The sequence below is a fragment of the Corythoichthys intestinalis genome, chromosome 9 (genome assembly GCF_030265065.1).
Source record: "Corythoichthys intestinalis isolate RoL2023-P3 chromosome 9, ASM3026506v1, whole genome shotgun sequence".
Lineage (NCBI taxonomy): Eukaryota > Metazoa > Chordata > Actinopteri > Syngnathiformes > Syngnathidae > Corythoichthys > Corythoichthys intestinalis.
The window spans coordinates 13,915,143-13,933,414 of NC_080403.1; the positions used below are offsets into that span (position 1 = coordinate 13,915,143).

The following is an 18,272-nucleotide window of genomic DNA, read 5'->3' on the forward strand; positions in this document are numbered from 1 at the left end:
GGCCACTGATTCGACCGATAAGGAAAAAAAGAGTAAATTAGTCATTTGAAAAGGCGTCTGTCTTATAGAATCAACGTTTACGCTGCTGCGCAGTTGCCACTTTGCCATTGGCGAGTGAAACATGCATGGTCTGCCTGCCTGCCGCTGATTTGTCCTTGAAATGGACACTACAACCAGGGTGAAATTTGTGTAAAGGTGTCTGAGATAAGTGGAAGCCTCCCTGAGCAGCTATTTGAAGAGACCCACTTTCCTTCCTGAGTCTTTCCTGATCAGAGGTAAACTGATTGCACCCATTCTGGCTTATTTGTGACTTTGGTAGCACACAATTCATTTTCGTAGTTTGTTTTTTCTCCTCTTGTAAAGTGCTTCAATCCAGCACTAGACATGTGCCGATTACCGTTTTGAAGGTATACCGTAGTATGAAAACGTCACGATTTCAAAACCGCAAAACTTTCCGGCATACCGTTCCTAAGGTATTAGCTATTTTTTATGTCCAAAAACACAGGGAAAAACCCTGCAATATTGAACCTTCCCCCCATCAGTTGTTGCTCAGTGTCAGTAAGTCTGTGCTACACAATGGCTGGAGGAGGTGAAACTCCTGACCTTCTTTCCCCCATCGAAGAAAACGAAATCGCTAGTATCGGAATACTTCGGCTACAGAAAGGTTACAGACAGCCGCGGCTTAGAGAAGGAGGGCCAACTGACATGTAAAACATGTTTGCTGCCAAGGAGGCAAATACCTCCAATATGATTTTGCATTTATACAAAATTAAATGTGAGTAAACACTCATGAACGTTTCCTACCAGCTACGAGAGTTAACTCCTGCATGTTTAGTGTGTCTAGTGGTGATAAAACATGTGTTATTTCTCTCTGGCAACTGTTGCGTTGAGAGAGAGCGTGTGTGTATAGTGTAAACATGATACGAGTCATACACATTTGCTTTTTATGGAAGATAATTCAATTGTTTTTGTTATGTGAGTTGAGCTGTGGCTTTGGGTTTAGGCTCACCTAAAGGATTGCATTTATTTTAGTTTTATTCAGAATGTTCTATATTTTATTTATTTTAACATAACATTATACTGTAGTTATGTTTAAATTTCCTAATATGCTTTGAAAAATAAAAATCCTGTTCAATGGAAAAACGTTTTGTCAAAGTATCACAAAATATCTCAGAAGTCACATATTTTAGAGCTGTAATAGCAATACCGTGATACCATGAAACCGTGATATTTTATCATACTGCCAGAATTTCATACCGGCGCATGCCAATTCAGCACCAAAGCGGGAAGAGCCAGACGAGCTGGGCTGGTGGAGGCTGGCGGATTTACTCCTTTGCGGATAGCCAAGCTCTCTGAAGCTCGGATAGCGAGCTGTAATGTCAGTCTCCATGCAATCCGCGACGGGAAGACAACCAGTTGCCGCCGAATTAAAGCATATTTCTTGGACGAACGTCTGAAGTGTCCAAGAGCAGTGCACGAGCCGCTATTCACAGCTTGTTCATGTCAGGCTCTTCTCCACCTCCACATGAACTCAAGAATTGTACTTCTTTGGTCAATTTTAACAAAACAAAAGGTGATGAAGGGTTTGATGATTTAGGCCTATACATTAATTTGACTTGACTTTAATTTGTTTGTTATATTTATAATTATTAAATAAACATCCTCATTTGAATTTTTTTACTGATTTGGTCTGGTTAAGCTGTAAAAAAAATGTTCTCATCAGCTGTCTGTGATGGCAATAGACATTGAATCTGTTTTAACAGGGACAGCTAGCAGTGAATGATCGGATTGGATATCACAGAAAAAATAATTTATTGCTACCCCTCCCAGTTCAAAGTTCACATCTTACGTCGTCATTGGAAGCCATTGCATTTGATGAATATAAAATATCGACATTCGGAAAAAAAAAAAAAAATAGAAGTCTCAAATATAGGCCATATACAGTAATGCTGCACTAATGGAGCTGACAGCTGTATGTGCAAAACATGTTAGCTCATTTATACCCAGAGGCTTTCCTGTGGATGCACATGCTACTTGCTACCTCGTAGGGTACATTGAGGGTTTTTACCCTAGGACAGTGGACTGACAGGCACCCCAGTGTGGGTGTGTGTTCGTGCATGTGAGTGTGTTTGTGTGTACTGTTGGATTCCTTGTGGCAGATGAGCTCTCTCTGGTAGCCTCGGGCTGTGAAAGTAAACAGAAAAGGGTAAGAAAAGCCCTGTCAGTCCAAAGCATTTCAATGAAACTAAAAATGATGAAGTGACTTGTCACAAATGAGGAGTACAATAGGAAGTCTGCGCCTCTGTGGTGCTCAGCCTGGCTCGGGACTTTCCACCATGTGTTTAAAACGACTCAAAATTACGTTTTGAATTCATGTTGATGTGTCAGATGGGTGAAACTTGTGGATATCCACTGAGCAGGATGTAAATGAGAGCAGGGAGGGGAGCTGGACAGACATTCCAGATGTTAAACGGCCTCTCGGGTTGACTGTTTACATTTCCCGTCTAAAAGAAGCATATTTTTAAATTTATGTCTGCTTTTGTTCTCTTTGCAGGTGCTGGGGAGTCTGGAAAGAGCACTATTGTAAAGCAGATGAAGTAGGTGTCTTTTCCTTTGACTGTTACATCATTATTTTGAAATATCACACCATCTCAAATTCTCCTAAACCACTGCTTAAAAAGGGGCGGCACATAAATCCTAGATCTTGTTAACTGGAATATCTTCTCATCCCTCGGGTCATAAATGAGCTGGTGCCTGTCCTAGGAGCAGAGGGTAGTTAGGTGGAGCTCACAAAAATTCAGATAACTTTATCGATACTGAAGGTGGTGTAAATATGAATTTCTAATGATACGATATTTGACAATATTACATAATACGTAATAATAAGTCTTCCGCGATTCGATTTTGATTCGAAGACATTCATTGGATTTAACATGACAGGTACACATTTAACATGGTCACATTTTACCTGAAGCAATAAGAGATATAAAATAATTTTGACTTTTTTTTTTTTTTTTTTTACATTTTTCTGAAACATTCCGGGTAAATTTTAAATGGTTAATATTAAGTCAAATTAACTGAAAAATGCAAAGGAAGGATAATGCGGAAAGAAGACCACATATTCCTAGACGGCAAGGGCAGTGGAAGAAGCAACAGCAGCTCTCAGTCACGCTGACGTTGTGGGGATTGTTCAGCAAGGAAGAGGAGGCCTTGGATTAACAACTAGCCGTCCAGCCTGGAGAAGTGCCACTGCGCCAGCACGAAGGAAGATGGTGGTGGAGGAAGTGCGGCGTCAAGAGGAGGCAGCAAGAGGGGCCAAGGCAGTCGCTCTTGGCAAACAAGGCCTGTGGATACGGTGGGAGGGTGTTGAAAAGAGAAAGCTGAGTTGGAGGGACGTACTGGCCATGGACGCTACGAGCTTGAGCTTCGCCATCAGAGCAACATATGATGTCCTCCCAACGCCAACTAACCTCCACCAGTGGTTTGGTAAAGATCCTGCATGTGTCCTGTGCACCAAGCCAGCCTCCCTCAGGCACATACTTACAGGGTGTAAAACCAGCCTCACCCAAGGACGGTACACTTGGCGCCACAACCAGGTCTTGAAGAGCATTGCTTCTACTCTGGAGGGAAAGCGAGTTAACATCAACGCCCTACCACAGAGATCTAATAGCTCCTGGGGTCCTGCCTTTGTTCGTGAAGGGGCCACAGCTGCCATGAGGTCTACTACACCATCAGAGAGAAGCCAGTTGTTCCCAGCACGTGACTGGCTGATGCTGGCAGATGTTGGCAAACAGCTGGTGTTCCCCTCAGAGATCGCCACTACCACCTTGAGGCCTGACCTGGTGCTCTGGTCCCCCTCCTTAAAAAAGGTATTTATCATCGAACTCACCGTGCCATGGGAGGACTCTATAGAGGAGGCATATGAGCGAAAACACCTGCGGTATTTCGAACTAGCCGCTGAAGCTCAACAGCGTGGCTGGAACACTGAAGTCCGCCCAGTGGAAGTCGGGTGCAGAGGCTTTGTGGGAACAACTTATACAAAGCTGCTGAGGGACTTGGGAGTCAGGGGCCAGAGCCAGCGCACAGCCATCAAAGCTGCGTCAGAAGCAGCTGAAAGAAGCAGCCAGTGGCTATGGCTAAAGAGGAACGACCCAAGCTGGGCCCACAGGTAGTGCGTCAGGAGGTATGCGGTCAGCCTTAGCCTGGCTCAGGGAACTGGACACCCCTGCCATGCATAGTCCCCCTGAGGTTTTTTTTTTGCCACCTTGCACCAAGGCGACTGCCTTGGCTAATTGGGCTTGGGACGCAAGCTCAGGGCTGATCACCCTGCAGCTGGCCGCCTCTGGGGAGGGTGTATAGTGTCAAAGGCCGAAACACCCCATGACCCAGTGGAACACTACTGAGGATGCGTACCCACAAATTAATTCCCCTATCTTTAATACCAACATTCATTGAGAAGTCTTTTGCATGTGCCCGCACAGGAATTTTACCATCCCATTCTGTGTTTTCTGGAAACGGAAATTGGATTTAACATGACAGGTACACATTTAACATGGTCACATTTTACCTGAAACAATAAGAGATATAAAATAATTTTGACTTTTTTTTATTTTATTTTTTTTACATTTTTCTGAAACATTCCGGGTAAATTTTAAATGGTTAATATTAAGTCAAATTAACTGAAAAATGCAAAGGAAGGATAATGCGGAAAGAAGACCACATATTCCTAGACGTTTGATTGGTTTAAAGTTAACCTGTGATTATTCATTTTATTCTTGGAGAATTGCAAACTGTCAGTTTGTGTCGTCAACAAAAGGCAAGGCAAATTTATTTATATAGCACAATTCAACACAAGGCAATTCAAAGTGCTTCATATCACATGAAGATCATAAAAATCACATTTAAATCAATACAACGTAAAAACCAAGACAAAAGATGGCATTTAATCCAAAATAAAAAATCCAAATATCCAAATCCATAAAAATCCAAATATGGACATTGAAAGAGTTTTGTCTGTAGATTGGGCCACGCCCCACAGCTCAAGGCTCATGCCAGGTAGCTGGAAAAGAGGTATTGGGATCTGACACATGCAGGAGGAGATCATCTGCATACTCTGCACCCCCTCTCCAAATACCAGAAATATCCTGGTTGTTCCGAAGTGCAATTGTGAGTGGTTCAATTGCCAAGTCAAAAAGAACGGGGCTTAGTGGACAGCCCTTTTGGGTTCCACAACCCAATGCAAAGGGCTGAGAACTTCTACCAGTTGTTTGAACTCTTGCAATGGGACAGGCATATAGCAGTTTTATCGATGCTACAAGTGTTGGACTGAGCCCAAACTTTTCCAGGACCTTAAACAAGTACTTCCAGTCGACATGATCAAAAACACCTTTTTGGCATCAAGTGAGACTACACATTCAGGAATATTGCTTAGGCTTGACTATAAGATATTAAATAGCCGTCCAGTATTGAAGAAGGAGTGTCGATTTTTGATGAAACCAGTATGATCCTGCGCTATTATTAAAGGGGGCAACTTCCTCTAACCGGTGTGTCATTGCCTTGGGAAAAAAATTTGCATCTGCATTCAGCAAAGAAATTGGTCTGTACGAAGCACAGAGTGTGGGATCCTTACCTTTTTAGCAATGAGAATTATACGAGCCTCATTCATAGACTGGGGGAGTGAGCCAAGCCTGAGAGACTCAGAGAAAACCATGACAAGGAACGGTGAGAGTAATGCTGAAAATGTCTTAAAGAAATCCGACGGTAGACCATCAGAGCCAGGTGTCTTTGCAGATTGCATGGATGCAATAGCCCGGGTTATCTCCACCTGGGACACAGGACCCTCCATTTTCCCTAGTAATGTTGGTGGAATGGTTGAGATGGGTAGAGGGTCAAGAAAGGCTGCAATAGTTGCATCATCATCACCGTTCTTGGTAAATTGCGAGATATACTGCCAGGAGTAAAAACTTTTAAAGATGTTGTTTATTTCAGTGGGATCGACAGTAATATCAGCATTGTCTGTTCGAATACGTGTTATAAATTGTTTAGCCTTTTGGCCTTTTAATTGATTAGCTAGCAATTTCCCAGTCTTTTCACTGTTCTGGTAGTACACACTTTTACTTTTAAACAGGAGATTTTCAGTTTGGAAACTGGTGAAAAGGTCAAGCTTTGTTTTCAATTCTACACATTGGTTAAATAGCTCTGAGGTTTGATCAAGAGCATACTGAAGATCAATTTCCTGAATTTTTAATATCAAATCCGTTTGGTCATTCTGCGATTGTCTCTTCAGACTTGCAGTAAATGCAGTAATTTGCCCTCTTATAAATGCTTTAAATGTGTCCCAGACCAGAAAAGAGGATACACAAGGTGAACAAATAATTTCAAAGAATAGGATAATGTGTTTTATGTAAATGACAAACTGTGGGTTTGAAAGTAAAACAGCGTGAAACGCCAGTGTCTCATAGGCCGGGGAACGTTGGGAAATGACATCGACATCACAATAGGGGCATGGTCACGTATGACAATACTTTGATTATGTACAGGAATTGACCTGAGGGATAGGTCGCCCCACACCTCAATGCTCATGCCAAGGAATGTTTCCGCCAAGATAAGTGCATTCTTAAATTCTCATAAATTACGTAATTTATGTACAGGCCAGGGCATTCATTTTAACATACAAACGATTATAAAATCTTTCTTGCATAATAAGTTTCAGATCAGCAATTAAACCAGCTGATTACTTCTAGCCACTTTCTGCAACCCTTAATTGACAAAATTAGACAAATTGTTGAGTGGTCGAATAATGAGTTTTAACCGATAACCAATATTCCAATGTTGTCCAACTCGAATAATCCGACACCGATATCAAACCAAAACCAATACATGCAGTCGTGGACTTAACATATTATGGCTAATTGTACGGCAACCCATTGGTTGCTTTAAATATGATAAATGTAACAACTTCAAGGTTTCTAAATAAACATTCTGTGAAAAACAACAACTTCAATTGAAGTTTTGGGAAAAGCGGCAATATTGCACCACTATTTATTCATTCGACTAAAAATATAAAAAATTGGATTTTTTTTTAAAGATCATGTTCTCTCTTAGATAATCCTGGCAAGTGCAAAGTGTCAATAGGGTACTTCCATAACACACATAGCTCACAGGGTGCTTAATCATTAATTGTTCATTTTATTTGTGCACCTTTAATGTAAATGGTTTTTACACACTTAACAAATCCCGCTTACTTTGGGACATCTAGAGGTCATTCTAAACATAGCTGGTGTGCTAAGTTGCGACCAGCCCATGTACAAAGACTACAGGCTTGTACAATATTTTTTTTAGCCAAACATACATATTGGCGCAAAACCGATGCCGATATTTTCCGATATTATTTTGAATTCTTTTATCGGTCAATTAAATCCTCCAATCTATAATATCAGACAACTGTAGTAAATTGAGCAATTTTGGGTAACTATGATAAAAATATAGGATAGGGTACATTTGCCCAGTTTTGACACATTTGGCTAAAAATTATTCAGGACTTATTGGAAAACTTTATGTAATCGACGGTCCTTATTTTCTCGTTTTTGCAGTTTTTGTTCATTAACACATATATTATACTGCACCTCGGCAAGAATATAACACTAATATAGGCAATCAATAGCAGGAAAAAAGAAATCAAATGCTTCTAAATGCAACCATGAGGCATTTAATCCTTGGTGTGCCAGTGTTTTTGATTGGTTAATGACATAACTGTGGGTTTGCAGCATGTGTCAAGATCAAGCCAATCAAAGCTACAGTTTTCAAAATATTGTTTGGTTTAGGAGGAAACGGTCGGGGGTTCCAATCGTCTAAGATGTCTTGTTGCTTCTCAGTGAGCTTGCTTACATTTGAATGAGGTCTCATTTAGTGCATCAATCACAATTGAATATTCTGGCTTTGCCACTTGTCTATGGTCGATGACAAGTTAGAGTAGATGCTTATTTTAGCGTGCAGCTAAGCAGCCCTTCCTGTCAATAGCCTCACCTGTGCTAGGAAAGCAGTAAGTGTTCATTTTAGCCTGCATATGAAGATGCCTGCAGCATATCATACCTAGGTTCTTTATTCACGTTTTTCCACCTCTTCAGACAAAATTAGTTATGATTTGATCTAGTCTTCTGTAGACATTTCAGTCTCGTTTTTAATTGGTAGATGGATATGTCAATAAATTTCGTTCCAGTAGTCTCACAAATGTGTGCGAAATATGAAGTGTTATCTTCTCTTATTATCTCATATCGTATTACTTGTTATTTTCAGTCTTCTGAAACAATTATCTTTATTCACTTCTACCAAAACAGTTATTCATATTTTTGGCATTTAAATATATATATTTTTTGTAGTAGTCATAATCGTAGCCAAAGGTACTGCAAACACACACATGCTTTTTTTGGGACACCAACACACTATGTGAAATGTCATTTTTATTACACGCATCGGGCTGCTAAAAATGTCCTAAAGTGTTATAAATCCATGACACTTTATTTTGTTTGCCCATCTATGGCGTTTAGAAATCCTTGTTAGCTTTGAGCTTGACAAACATATTTAAAGCAAAGCCTGCTGTTTTGCCCTGTAAATATTTCTGTGACTTACCCTTTATGACATATAAATTCTTTATCATTTGGAAGTTTTAATAAACAGCTTGGAGTTATTTGTTGTTGTTTTTTTTCCCCAAAGATTTTGCCAAACATGCTTGCAGTGTATCGAGATGAGTTGTGTTCACTGCCGCCATTCTGGTTAGCATGTTGCCTCACAGTCCTGAGATCAAGTAGAAGCAGTAGTTCATTAAATTCAGTCATGTAGTTATATTACCTGTTGAAGGTGAAGAAAAAGCAGTCACATGTCCATTCCTTAATAGTGGCTTCTATTGGTGATGGTGTAAAATCCACACTTATGCCACACTGGTTTCCATTTCCCAAGAATACACTGTCGTATTTCCAGTAACTCAATATGTACTTTTTACATTTGAATCAACATGGTACCTTTTCCTAGGCTTAAAAATGGTTGCATAAATTGTCTGACATTTAATCTAATTACAGTGGTACCTCTACATATGAAGTTAATTAGTTCCAGGGCCTTGTTTGTAAGTCGAAATAGTCGTATGTCGAGCAGGATTTTCCCATAACAATACATTATAATTCCATGAATTCGTTCCACAGACAGAAAAACCTACACTAAATCCTTAATAAATGCTGCTGTTACTATTGCAAATAGCAACTACACAGAGCAAAAAAAATACATTATGAATAAAATCGGAATATAATATAATAATAATACCTGTAATAATGTAACAAATCGGGTTCTAATGTGGCGGATGTTTTGCGTGGTGTACCTGAACCCACCGCGTGGCTGACTTGACAGAGAGAGGGAGGACTTTTTACTTTTGACTTTGTTCAGCTGCGGTGGACAGTAGGCATATTGTGTTGCACAATTTCTGAAATAAAGAAAGAAAAACCTAACAAAGCTGGCAATTTTTGGGCGATGTTACCACAAAAAAATTGTCACCTTAACCTATAAAGACTGGCGAACGGAGGTCAGAGGAGGACCGTCGAGATCGTACAATCCTACGGCCGTATTGTCGAGTCAGTTCACGAATGTGCACACTACACTAATATTTTTCTATAATTTCCATCTTCATGTCAATGGTAAGCCTCACCTTTTTTCTTTCTGTCGCCACCTGCACTAACATTCTTGGAACCCATGTTAATGTCTTTCACAAGAAAATCCCCGTCTTTCGGGAAAACAATGAAACTGCAGCCCTCTCATAAACTGTCGTATTTCGAGCATGTCGTGGAATGTAGAAACAAATGACGAGTAAATTTTACATCGGATGTCGAAAAGATCGTGTGTCGAGGTACCACTATACATGTAAGAATAATTTCCTATTCACAGTGTTAGTGTATTTTAATTTACGCTTCCTTCACATTCTAATGTCTTTTCTTGTGTTGGTTTGTAGGATTATCCACGAGGATGGCTACTCAGAAGAGGAATGCAAACAGTACAGAGCAGTTGTGTACAGCAACACCATCCAGTCCATCATGGCCATAATAAAAGCCATGGCAAACCTCAAGATTGATTACGAGGACCCTGCAAGGGCGGTAAAGGCCAATTATTATCCAGTCTTGTATAATTGTTTTATAGTTGGCTATAGGCATGTGCCGGTTACCGGTTTCACGGTTTACCGTGGTGTGAAAACATCGCGGTTTCAAAACCACTCAAATTTTCCGTCAGACCGTTGTACGGTATTCGCTATTTTTCTTGTGTCAAAAATGCAGCCAGAAGCAGCTTGGCGCAGCAGCGCTCACCCCCTCCCGTTTGTTGCTGTGTGTGAAAGTGACGCTATCGGCTAGCCAGCCAGCTAACCCAAAAACAAATACTCCAAACATAAGGCGTACTGTTCTTCAATTTATTGAGCTCTCAAATCGTGGAAAGTGTAATATACAAAATGAATACATTTAAAATGTTGTACAATTAGTTTTTTCCATGTGAGTAGCTTCAACAGATTAGCACCATGGGAAAAAGTTCGCCAAAAACAAAACACACATTTTCCTTTCAAATTTAGTATACAAACTAACTAAAAGCTTACAAAGATGAATGTTAGCCTAGGCTTAGCTGGGAGAGCAACTTCGTTGAGTGTGACAGCCGCAGAGTGAGAAAACAAGCTTGATTCGCTTGAATGAAGGGGAAAAAGTGATAGCGTCAAAGATCGCTAATTGCGAAAGATGATCTTGCCCAAAGCACAAATCCACGTTCGCTGGATCAAGGAGAGGTCTCACTCCCAATGGTTTTTTTTTCTAATTTTTTTTTTAGATGAAATCTTCCCACAACAATATTGACATCTACCTAACTTATACATTTTTAATTAACTTATGAATTCTTTGTTCTTTTTAACACAAAGGCATGACGTCATGTAGACTAGAGTTGACACAGTGGCTGAAAATGGCGAAACTTCACTTAAGCTTTTCCACCCTAAAAAAAAAAAAGAAAAAAAAAAAGTCATGCAGTATAAATTTTTTTAAAAAATTATTCAGAAGTGTTTTTACTTTTTTATAGAAATTATTTTGTTCTTGCTCTAATCTTGAGCAACTTGAGCTGTGGCTGTGAGTATAGTCTATAAGTTATATTTAGTTTAATTTTATTTAAAATATTTTTTTATTGATAATTTATTTATTTTAACAATATATTCATGTTCCAATCTGCAACTATGATCTGAAAAAAAATCCTGTTCAATGGAAAAAAGTTTTTTTTTTTTAAACCATACATCTCAAAAATTTTTTGAGCTATAATTGAAATACCGTGATACCGTGAAACCGCGGTATTTTTGCTCACGGTTATCGTACCGTCAAAATATCATACCGGCACATGCCTAGTTGGCTATTTGGTATACTGTACGAGTAACTATTGTTAATACCGGAGACCAGATTAATGTGAAGCTGACCTGTTGCATAATCAGAATGAGGTGTTAATACATCGAAAGGGATCTTGCTCGAGTGCTGCGAAACTTATCTTCTTTGCCTAGCGATATAATCTTTTCTAATCACCATCAAAGCCGCTCTCTTGCCTTCGTCTTTAACACCCATATCGTGCCCTGAGGATTTTCTTCTGCGGAATTTACACAGCAATGATTCTCTGTCAATGGAAATGTGGCAGTCTGCACCAAGAAATCAAGTGTGAGCCGTAGGTTCTTTACATGGAATCCTGTGGGGTGCTGAATGTTTTGTCTCTGCATGTCCAGTGGTATGCAAATGTTTGGGCACCCCTTATACTTTTTAAGATTTTCCAATGTGAATCACTGGTCGTTTAGAATAAAAATTTCAGTTAAATTATCAAATCGCAAATGAACACAGTAATGTTTGAGAAGTGAAAGAACGTTTATTGGATAAACAGAAAGTGTGTAATAATTATTTAAACAAAAATAGGCCGGTGCATAAATTTGGGCATTAGAAAATCTTAAGTAGTCATTTTTGAAACTCACAATTTGTTTGATAAGCTGACTGACATTGACCTACATACATAGGTGAAGCGAATCGTGAGAAAGGGTATTAAGGTGGCAAATTGCCAATTGTTCTCCATTTTGCATCATCTCTGAAGAGTTTAAACATGGGAGCCTAAAACAATTGTTAAATGATTTTAAAGAAAAGAGTCTTCCACATTATCATTTAGGGGAAGGATAAACAAAGCTGTCTCAGATATTTAAGGTGTCAATTTCCACTGTGAGGAACAAAGTAAGGAAATGGAAGACCACAGACCACAGTTAAGGTCCGGAGTGGCAGGCCAAGTAAAATCTCCCGATTATCAGAGGTGAAGGATGGCGAGAAAAGTCCATTTGAACCCACAGACCAGCTCCAAAGACCTACAACACAATCTAGCTGCTGATGGTGTCACTGTGCATCAGTCAACTATTCAGCGTTGTTTGCACAAGGAGACGCTGTGTGGGAGAATAATGCGAAAGAAGCCTTTTCCGCACACATGCCACGGAGTCGCTTGAGGTATGACAAAGCACATTTCGATAAACCAGCCTAGTTTTGGAAGAAGGTTTTGTGGACTGATGAAACAAAAAAGTTATTTGGGGATAACAAGGGCCAGTATGCATGGCATATAAAGAACACAGCATTCCAAGACAAACACTTGCCACCCATAGTAAAGTTCGGTGGTGGTTCCATCATGTTGTAGGGCTGTGTGTCCAGCGTAGGCACTGGCAATCTTGTTAAAGTTGAAAGTCGCATGGATTCCAGTCAATACCAACAGATTCTTGCAAACAATTGCCACGTTTACATGGAGCCAAATATTCCAATTACAATCGGAATATTTGTTCAAACCGAATAAATGTGTTCCATATAAACACCTCATTCGGAATGAACAGGCCCAAACCGAATGGAATTTCATTCCGATTCACAGGGGTGGAATATTCCTTTTCCCAAACCGATTAGAAGTAAAATTATATCATGTAAACAGGGAAGCGGAATGGTGTCTGGTTGCGTTCTTTCTGCACATGCTCCGTACTGACGTGGTGACGTCACTTGGTGACGTAAGTAACGTCACTTGCAACATGGCTTCCAAGCACACGCACAGCGCACCCACACAACTTTTTAAATGAACGGCGTGTCATTCTGAAGTTTTGTTTCCACTCGAAAAGTTAAAACAGCAGCTGATTTGACGATCGATCTCCATGTTTTGCAACGTGACGCTTTGTTTTGATTAATCTGCACATGTCAGACGGCAGTTGTCAAACGTCCTTTCGGAATAAAGGCAGACACATGTAAACGCTGGATCGGAATAGATGAAGTGACATGTAAACAGCTGATGTGAAATTTCCATTCGGAATGATTTGATTCGGTATGAATAAAAGTCAGCATGTAAACGTGGCTAATGTTTCAAGATTCTGTGACAAAGTGCATAATACGCAAGGGCTGGATATTTCAACAAGGAAATGACCCTAAACACTTCTCCAAATCTACTAAGGCATTCATGCTGAGGAACACGTACAATGTTCTGTAAAGGCCATCTCGGTCCCCAGACCTGAATATAATGGAAAATCTGTGGTCTGATTTGAAGCGGGCTGCCCATGCTCGGCAGCCATCAAACATGACTGAGCTGGATGTTTTGTCAAAGATAAATGGTCAAAAATACCTTCAGTCCGTATCCAGACCCTTATTGGAAGCTATAGGAAGCGTTTCGAGGCTGCTATTTCTGCACAAGGAGGATCTACTGTATATGGATCATTTCTTTCTGTAGGGGTGCCTAAATTAATGCACAGGCTTATTTTTGTTTAAATAATTATGCGCTTTCTGTTTATCCAATAAACTTAATTTCAGTTCTCAAATATTACTGTGGTAATCTCCTATACGATATATTTAACTGAAATTTTTGTTCCAAGCAATCAGGGATTCACAAAGGAAAATCTTCAAATTTGTCAGGGGTGCCCAAAGTTTTGCATACCGCTGTATGTGTACACTGAGGGGCTGCAAAGAACAACCTGGGTGACCACCTATGGATGCGATGAAAAGGTTTTGAAAAAAGGACAAGCGAAATGTGTTGAAGGTCCCCTTTCATTCACTTAACAATATTTCCTCATTTTATGCACAACATAGGTCAAAGTGAGTTTGTGACCAGCTTGTTTGACAACTGTGAATTCATAGTATCATCACTTTATGATGCAAGTACCTGCACATTTCATGGTTACTACAAGTCCAGTCAACTCAGGTGTGTTGACTTTGTGACAACGCAGTTCACGGCTGATTCAGACCAAGACAAAAAAAAAAACTATTGGTTTGAAACTTCAGGCTGTTATTGACTGCAAAAGATTTTCAGCAAAGTATTAAACGGTTACAATTTTCAATGTGATTACAGTATGATAGTTTGTCCAATTCCTTTTGCTCCCTAAAACGATTTAAGGAACTTTTAAGTGTATTTTAATACCCACACCATTCACCTGATTATGATGTAAATACTCTCAAAGCTGAACAGCAGCAGTTTTAGCATATCCTCTTGAATAATTCATTGCTTTGGTGTTTAGACCCACAAATATAAGTTGTGTCAGTGTCCCAAAATGCATGGACCTGACTGTATAAACTCTAGATTTTTTTTTTTTTAACTCTCACTTAAAAATCTTTCTTTTTGCATCTTAACTCTTTCATTGCCTATGGCGAGAAAACTCGTCAAATACGGTTGAAATATTGAGTTCCAATGAATACTTTTCTCGTCAACAGCGTTTTTTTTTTTTTTTTTTTTAATGAATGGGTAGATGAGACTGTTTGTCAGTGCGGCTGCTTATTTAACGCCTGTGTAGCACTTAAAATTGTAAACTGGCCAGTTGATGACAACAATCTCAAGAAGATAATGTGAAGGTGAGTGGGGGAGAAAGTGGGGGAGTGGCAATGTGCCACACATATAATGGAAAATTGCAAGCATCTTATGCTTGAGTGGAGCAGTTGTCGTAGTAAACAACTAATACGTTAAAGAAGTTGTCTTTAGCATGCTTTTGGAAGCACACCCAACATAAGCGTTGAGAAAACAGCAAATAAACTGAAACCCAAGTTGTCGTTTACCCTGTTTACAGATATTAGCTGCTTAAGGTAATAACCCAGATGACTGTGTGGTAGTGCCAATTTCCGAAAATGATTAAAATGTGTCCGTTTTTTGGGGGAGGGTTGTGCCTCAACAGAATTACATGCAAGTAGAAAAAATGTGACTGCTTCGCTAATTCTAATCATCTTTCACAGATATCTGAAAATTTGAAACGCTAGTCAATAGCACAAAGAGCCCATAAAGCCAAAAATATCCTCTTTTTGGAAATTATCACATATTCTTTCTTTTTGGTTGTTGGTTCCAACTTGTAGGAACCTACAGTGGCATGAAAAAGTTTTTGAACCTTTAAGAATTTCTCACATTTGTGCAGAAAATCACCATCAAATGTGATCTGATCTTTGTCAAAACCACACAGATGGAAAAAACTGTGTGCTTTAACACTAACCACTCAAACATTTATAGGTTTTCATATTCTAATGAGGACAGTATGCAAACAATGACAGAAGGGGAAAAATGGGTAAGTGAACCATCACATTTAACATTTTGTGCCCCCCCCCCCCCCCCCCCCCCCCCCCCCCCCATTTGGCAGCACTTCCTGTAGCTGCATGTCAGTCTGGCACATCGATCAGGACTAATCTTGGCCCATTCTTCTCTACAAAACTGCTGTAGTTCAGATTTATGGGATGTCTGACATGAATAACTGTCTTTAGGTCATGCCACAGCATCTCAATGGGGTTCAAATCTGGACTTTGACTTGGCCACTCCAGAATGCGTATTTTGTTCTTCTGAAACCATTCTGAAGTTTATTTACTTCTGTGTTTTAGATCATTGTCTTGTTGCTGCATCCATCCTCGTTCTAGCTTCAACTGCCTGACAGAACGCCTGCAAAACATCCAGATAAACTTTTGAATTCATTCTTCCATTCATAATTGCAAGTTTTTCAGGCCCTGAGGTAGCAAAACACCCCCAAATCATGATGCTCCCTCCACCATACTTCACGGTGGGGATGAGTTGTTGATGTTGGTGAGCTGTTCCATTGTTACTCCCAAACAATTCAACTTTAGGTTCATCAATCCACAAAATATTTTGCCAAAATTTCTTTGGAGTGTCGAAGTGCCTTTTTGCAAACATTAAACGAGCAACAATGTTTTTTTTTAATACAGCAGTGGCTTCTTGCGTAAAGTCCTCCCATGAACACCATTCTTGGCAATAGTTTTACATACAGTGGGGAGAACAAGTATTTGATACTCTGTCTATTTTGCTGGTTTTCCCACTTGCAAGCCATGTAGAGGTCTGTAATTTGTATCATAAGTTCTCTTCAACTGTGAGGGACGGCATTTAATACAAAAATCCAGAAAATCACATTGTATAATTTTTAAATAATACATTTGTATTTAACTGCATGAAATAAGTATTTGATACATTACCATCTAGTAAATATTTCGGCTCTTAGTTCTTTTTTAAGAACCCCTCCTGTTCTCCACTCATTACCGGAAGTAACTGCACCTGTTTGAACTTGTTACCTGTATAAAAGACACCTGTTCACATGCTCAAACAAACAAACTCCAACCTCTCCACAATGGCCAAGACCAAAGAGCTGTGTAAGGACATCAGGGATAAAATAATAGACTTGCTCAAGGCTGGGATGGGCTACAGGAAAATAAGCGAGCAGCTTGGTGAGAAGGTAACAACTGTTGGAGCGATTATTAGAAAATGGAAGAAGTTCAAGTTGACTGTCAATCTGCCTCCTTCTGGGGCTCCATGCAAGATCTCACCTCGTGAGGCATCACTGATCATGAGGAAGGTGAGGGATCAGCCCAGAACTACACGGCAGGACCTGGTCAATGACCTGAAGAGAGCTGGAACCACAGTCTCGAAGAAAACCATCGGAAGCACATTACGCCGCCATGGATTAAAATCCCACAGCGCACAAAAGGGCCCGCTGCTGAAGCCAGTGCATGTCCAGACACGTCTGAAGTTTGCCACTGACCGTCTGGATGATCCAGAGGAGCAATGGGACAAGGTCATGTGGTCGGATGAGACCAAAATTGAACTTTTTGGTCTAAACTCAGCTCGTCGTGTTTGGAGGAAAAAGAAGGATGAGTACAACCCCAAGAACACCATCCCAACCATGAAACATGGAGGAGGAAACATCATTTTTTGGGGGCTGCTTCTCTGCCAAGGGTACAGGACGACTGCACCGTATTGAGGGGAGGATGGATGGGGCTATGTATCGCCAGATCTTGGCTGACAACCTCCTTCCTTCAGTGAGAGCCCTGAAGATGGGTCGTGGCTGGGTCTTCCAGCATGACAACGACCCAAAGCACACAGCCAAGGCAACTAAAGAGTGGCTCCGAGTGGCTCTGCATGGAGGAGTGGGCCAAAATCCCTGCTGCAGTGTGTGCAAACCTTGTCAAGGACAACAGGAAACATTTGGTATCTGTAATAGCAAAGAAAGGTTTCTGTACCAAATATTAAGTTCGATTTTTGTGATGTATCAAATACTTATTTCATGCAATTAAATGCAAATGTATTATTTAAAGATCATACAACATGATTTTCAGTTTTTTTGTATTAGATTCCGTCCCTCACAGTTCAAGAGAACTTATGATACAAATTACAGACCTCTACATGCTTTGCAAGTGGAAAAACCAGCAAAATCGGCAGTGTATCAAATACTTGTTCTCCCCACAGAGATATTGGACTGTGCCAGTGATTTCTGTAAGTCTTTAACAGACACTCTAAGGCAGGGGTCCCCAAACTTTTTCCTGTGAGGGCCACATAACCCTTCTCTTCTCTGATGAGGGGCCGGGGTCAGTTTGTAACAGAAAAAGTGTGACGATTGCAGGAGTGCCTAAATGTAAAAATGTATTGTTTTTCAGAAAGCCACAATCAAATAACCCTTTCTGGATTCTTCATGGAACCAAAGTAAATAAAATAAAAATGATATAATATAATATAGTATAATATAATATAATTAGGGCTGTCAAACGATTAAAATTTTTAAGCGAGTTAATCACAGCTTAAAAATTAATCGTAATTAATCGCAATTCAAACATCTCTAAAATATGCCTTATTTTTCTGTAAATTATTGTTGGAATGGAAAGATAAGATACAAGACGGATATATACATTCAACATACTGTACATAAGTACTGTATTTGTTTATTATAACAATAAATCAACAAGATGGCATTAACATTAATATTC

General features: G+C 39.8%; 1 protein-coding gene across 1 annotated transcript in view; it reads left to right on the forward strand.

The window, feature by feature from the left end:
- The window catches only part of LOC130921249 (guanine nucleotide-binding protein G(i) subunit alpha-2-like), a 117,004-nt gene that overhangs the window by 76,061 nt on the left and 22,671 nt on the right, over positions 1-18,272 (forward strand). Inside the window, exons 2-3 of the mRNA XM_057844899.1 lie at positions 2,555-2,597; positions 9,992-10,133. Coding sequence (XP_057700882.1) covers positions 2,555-2,597; positions 9,992-10,133 — 185 coding nt within the window. The remainder of the gene's footprint in view (positions 1-2,554; positions 2,598-9,991; positions 10,134-18,272) is intronic.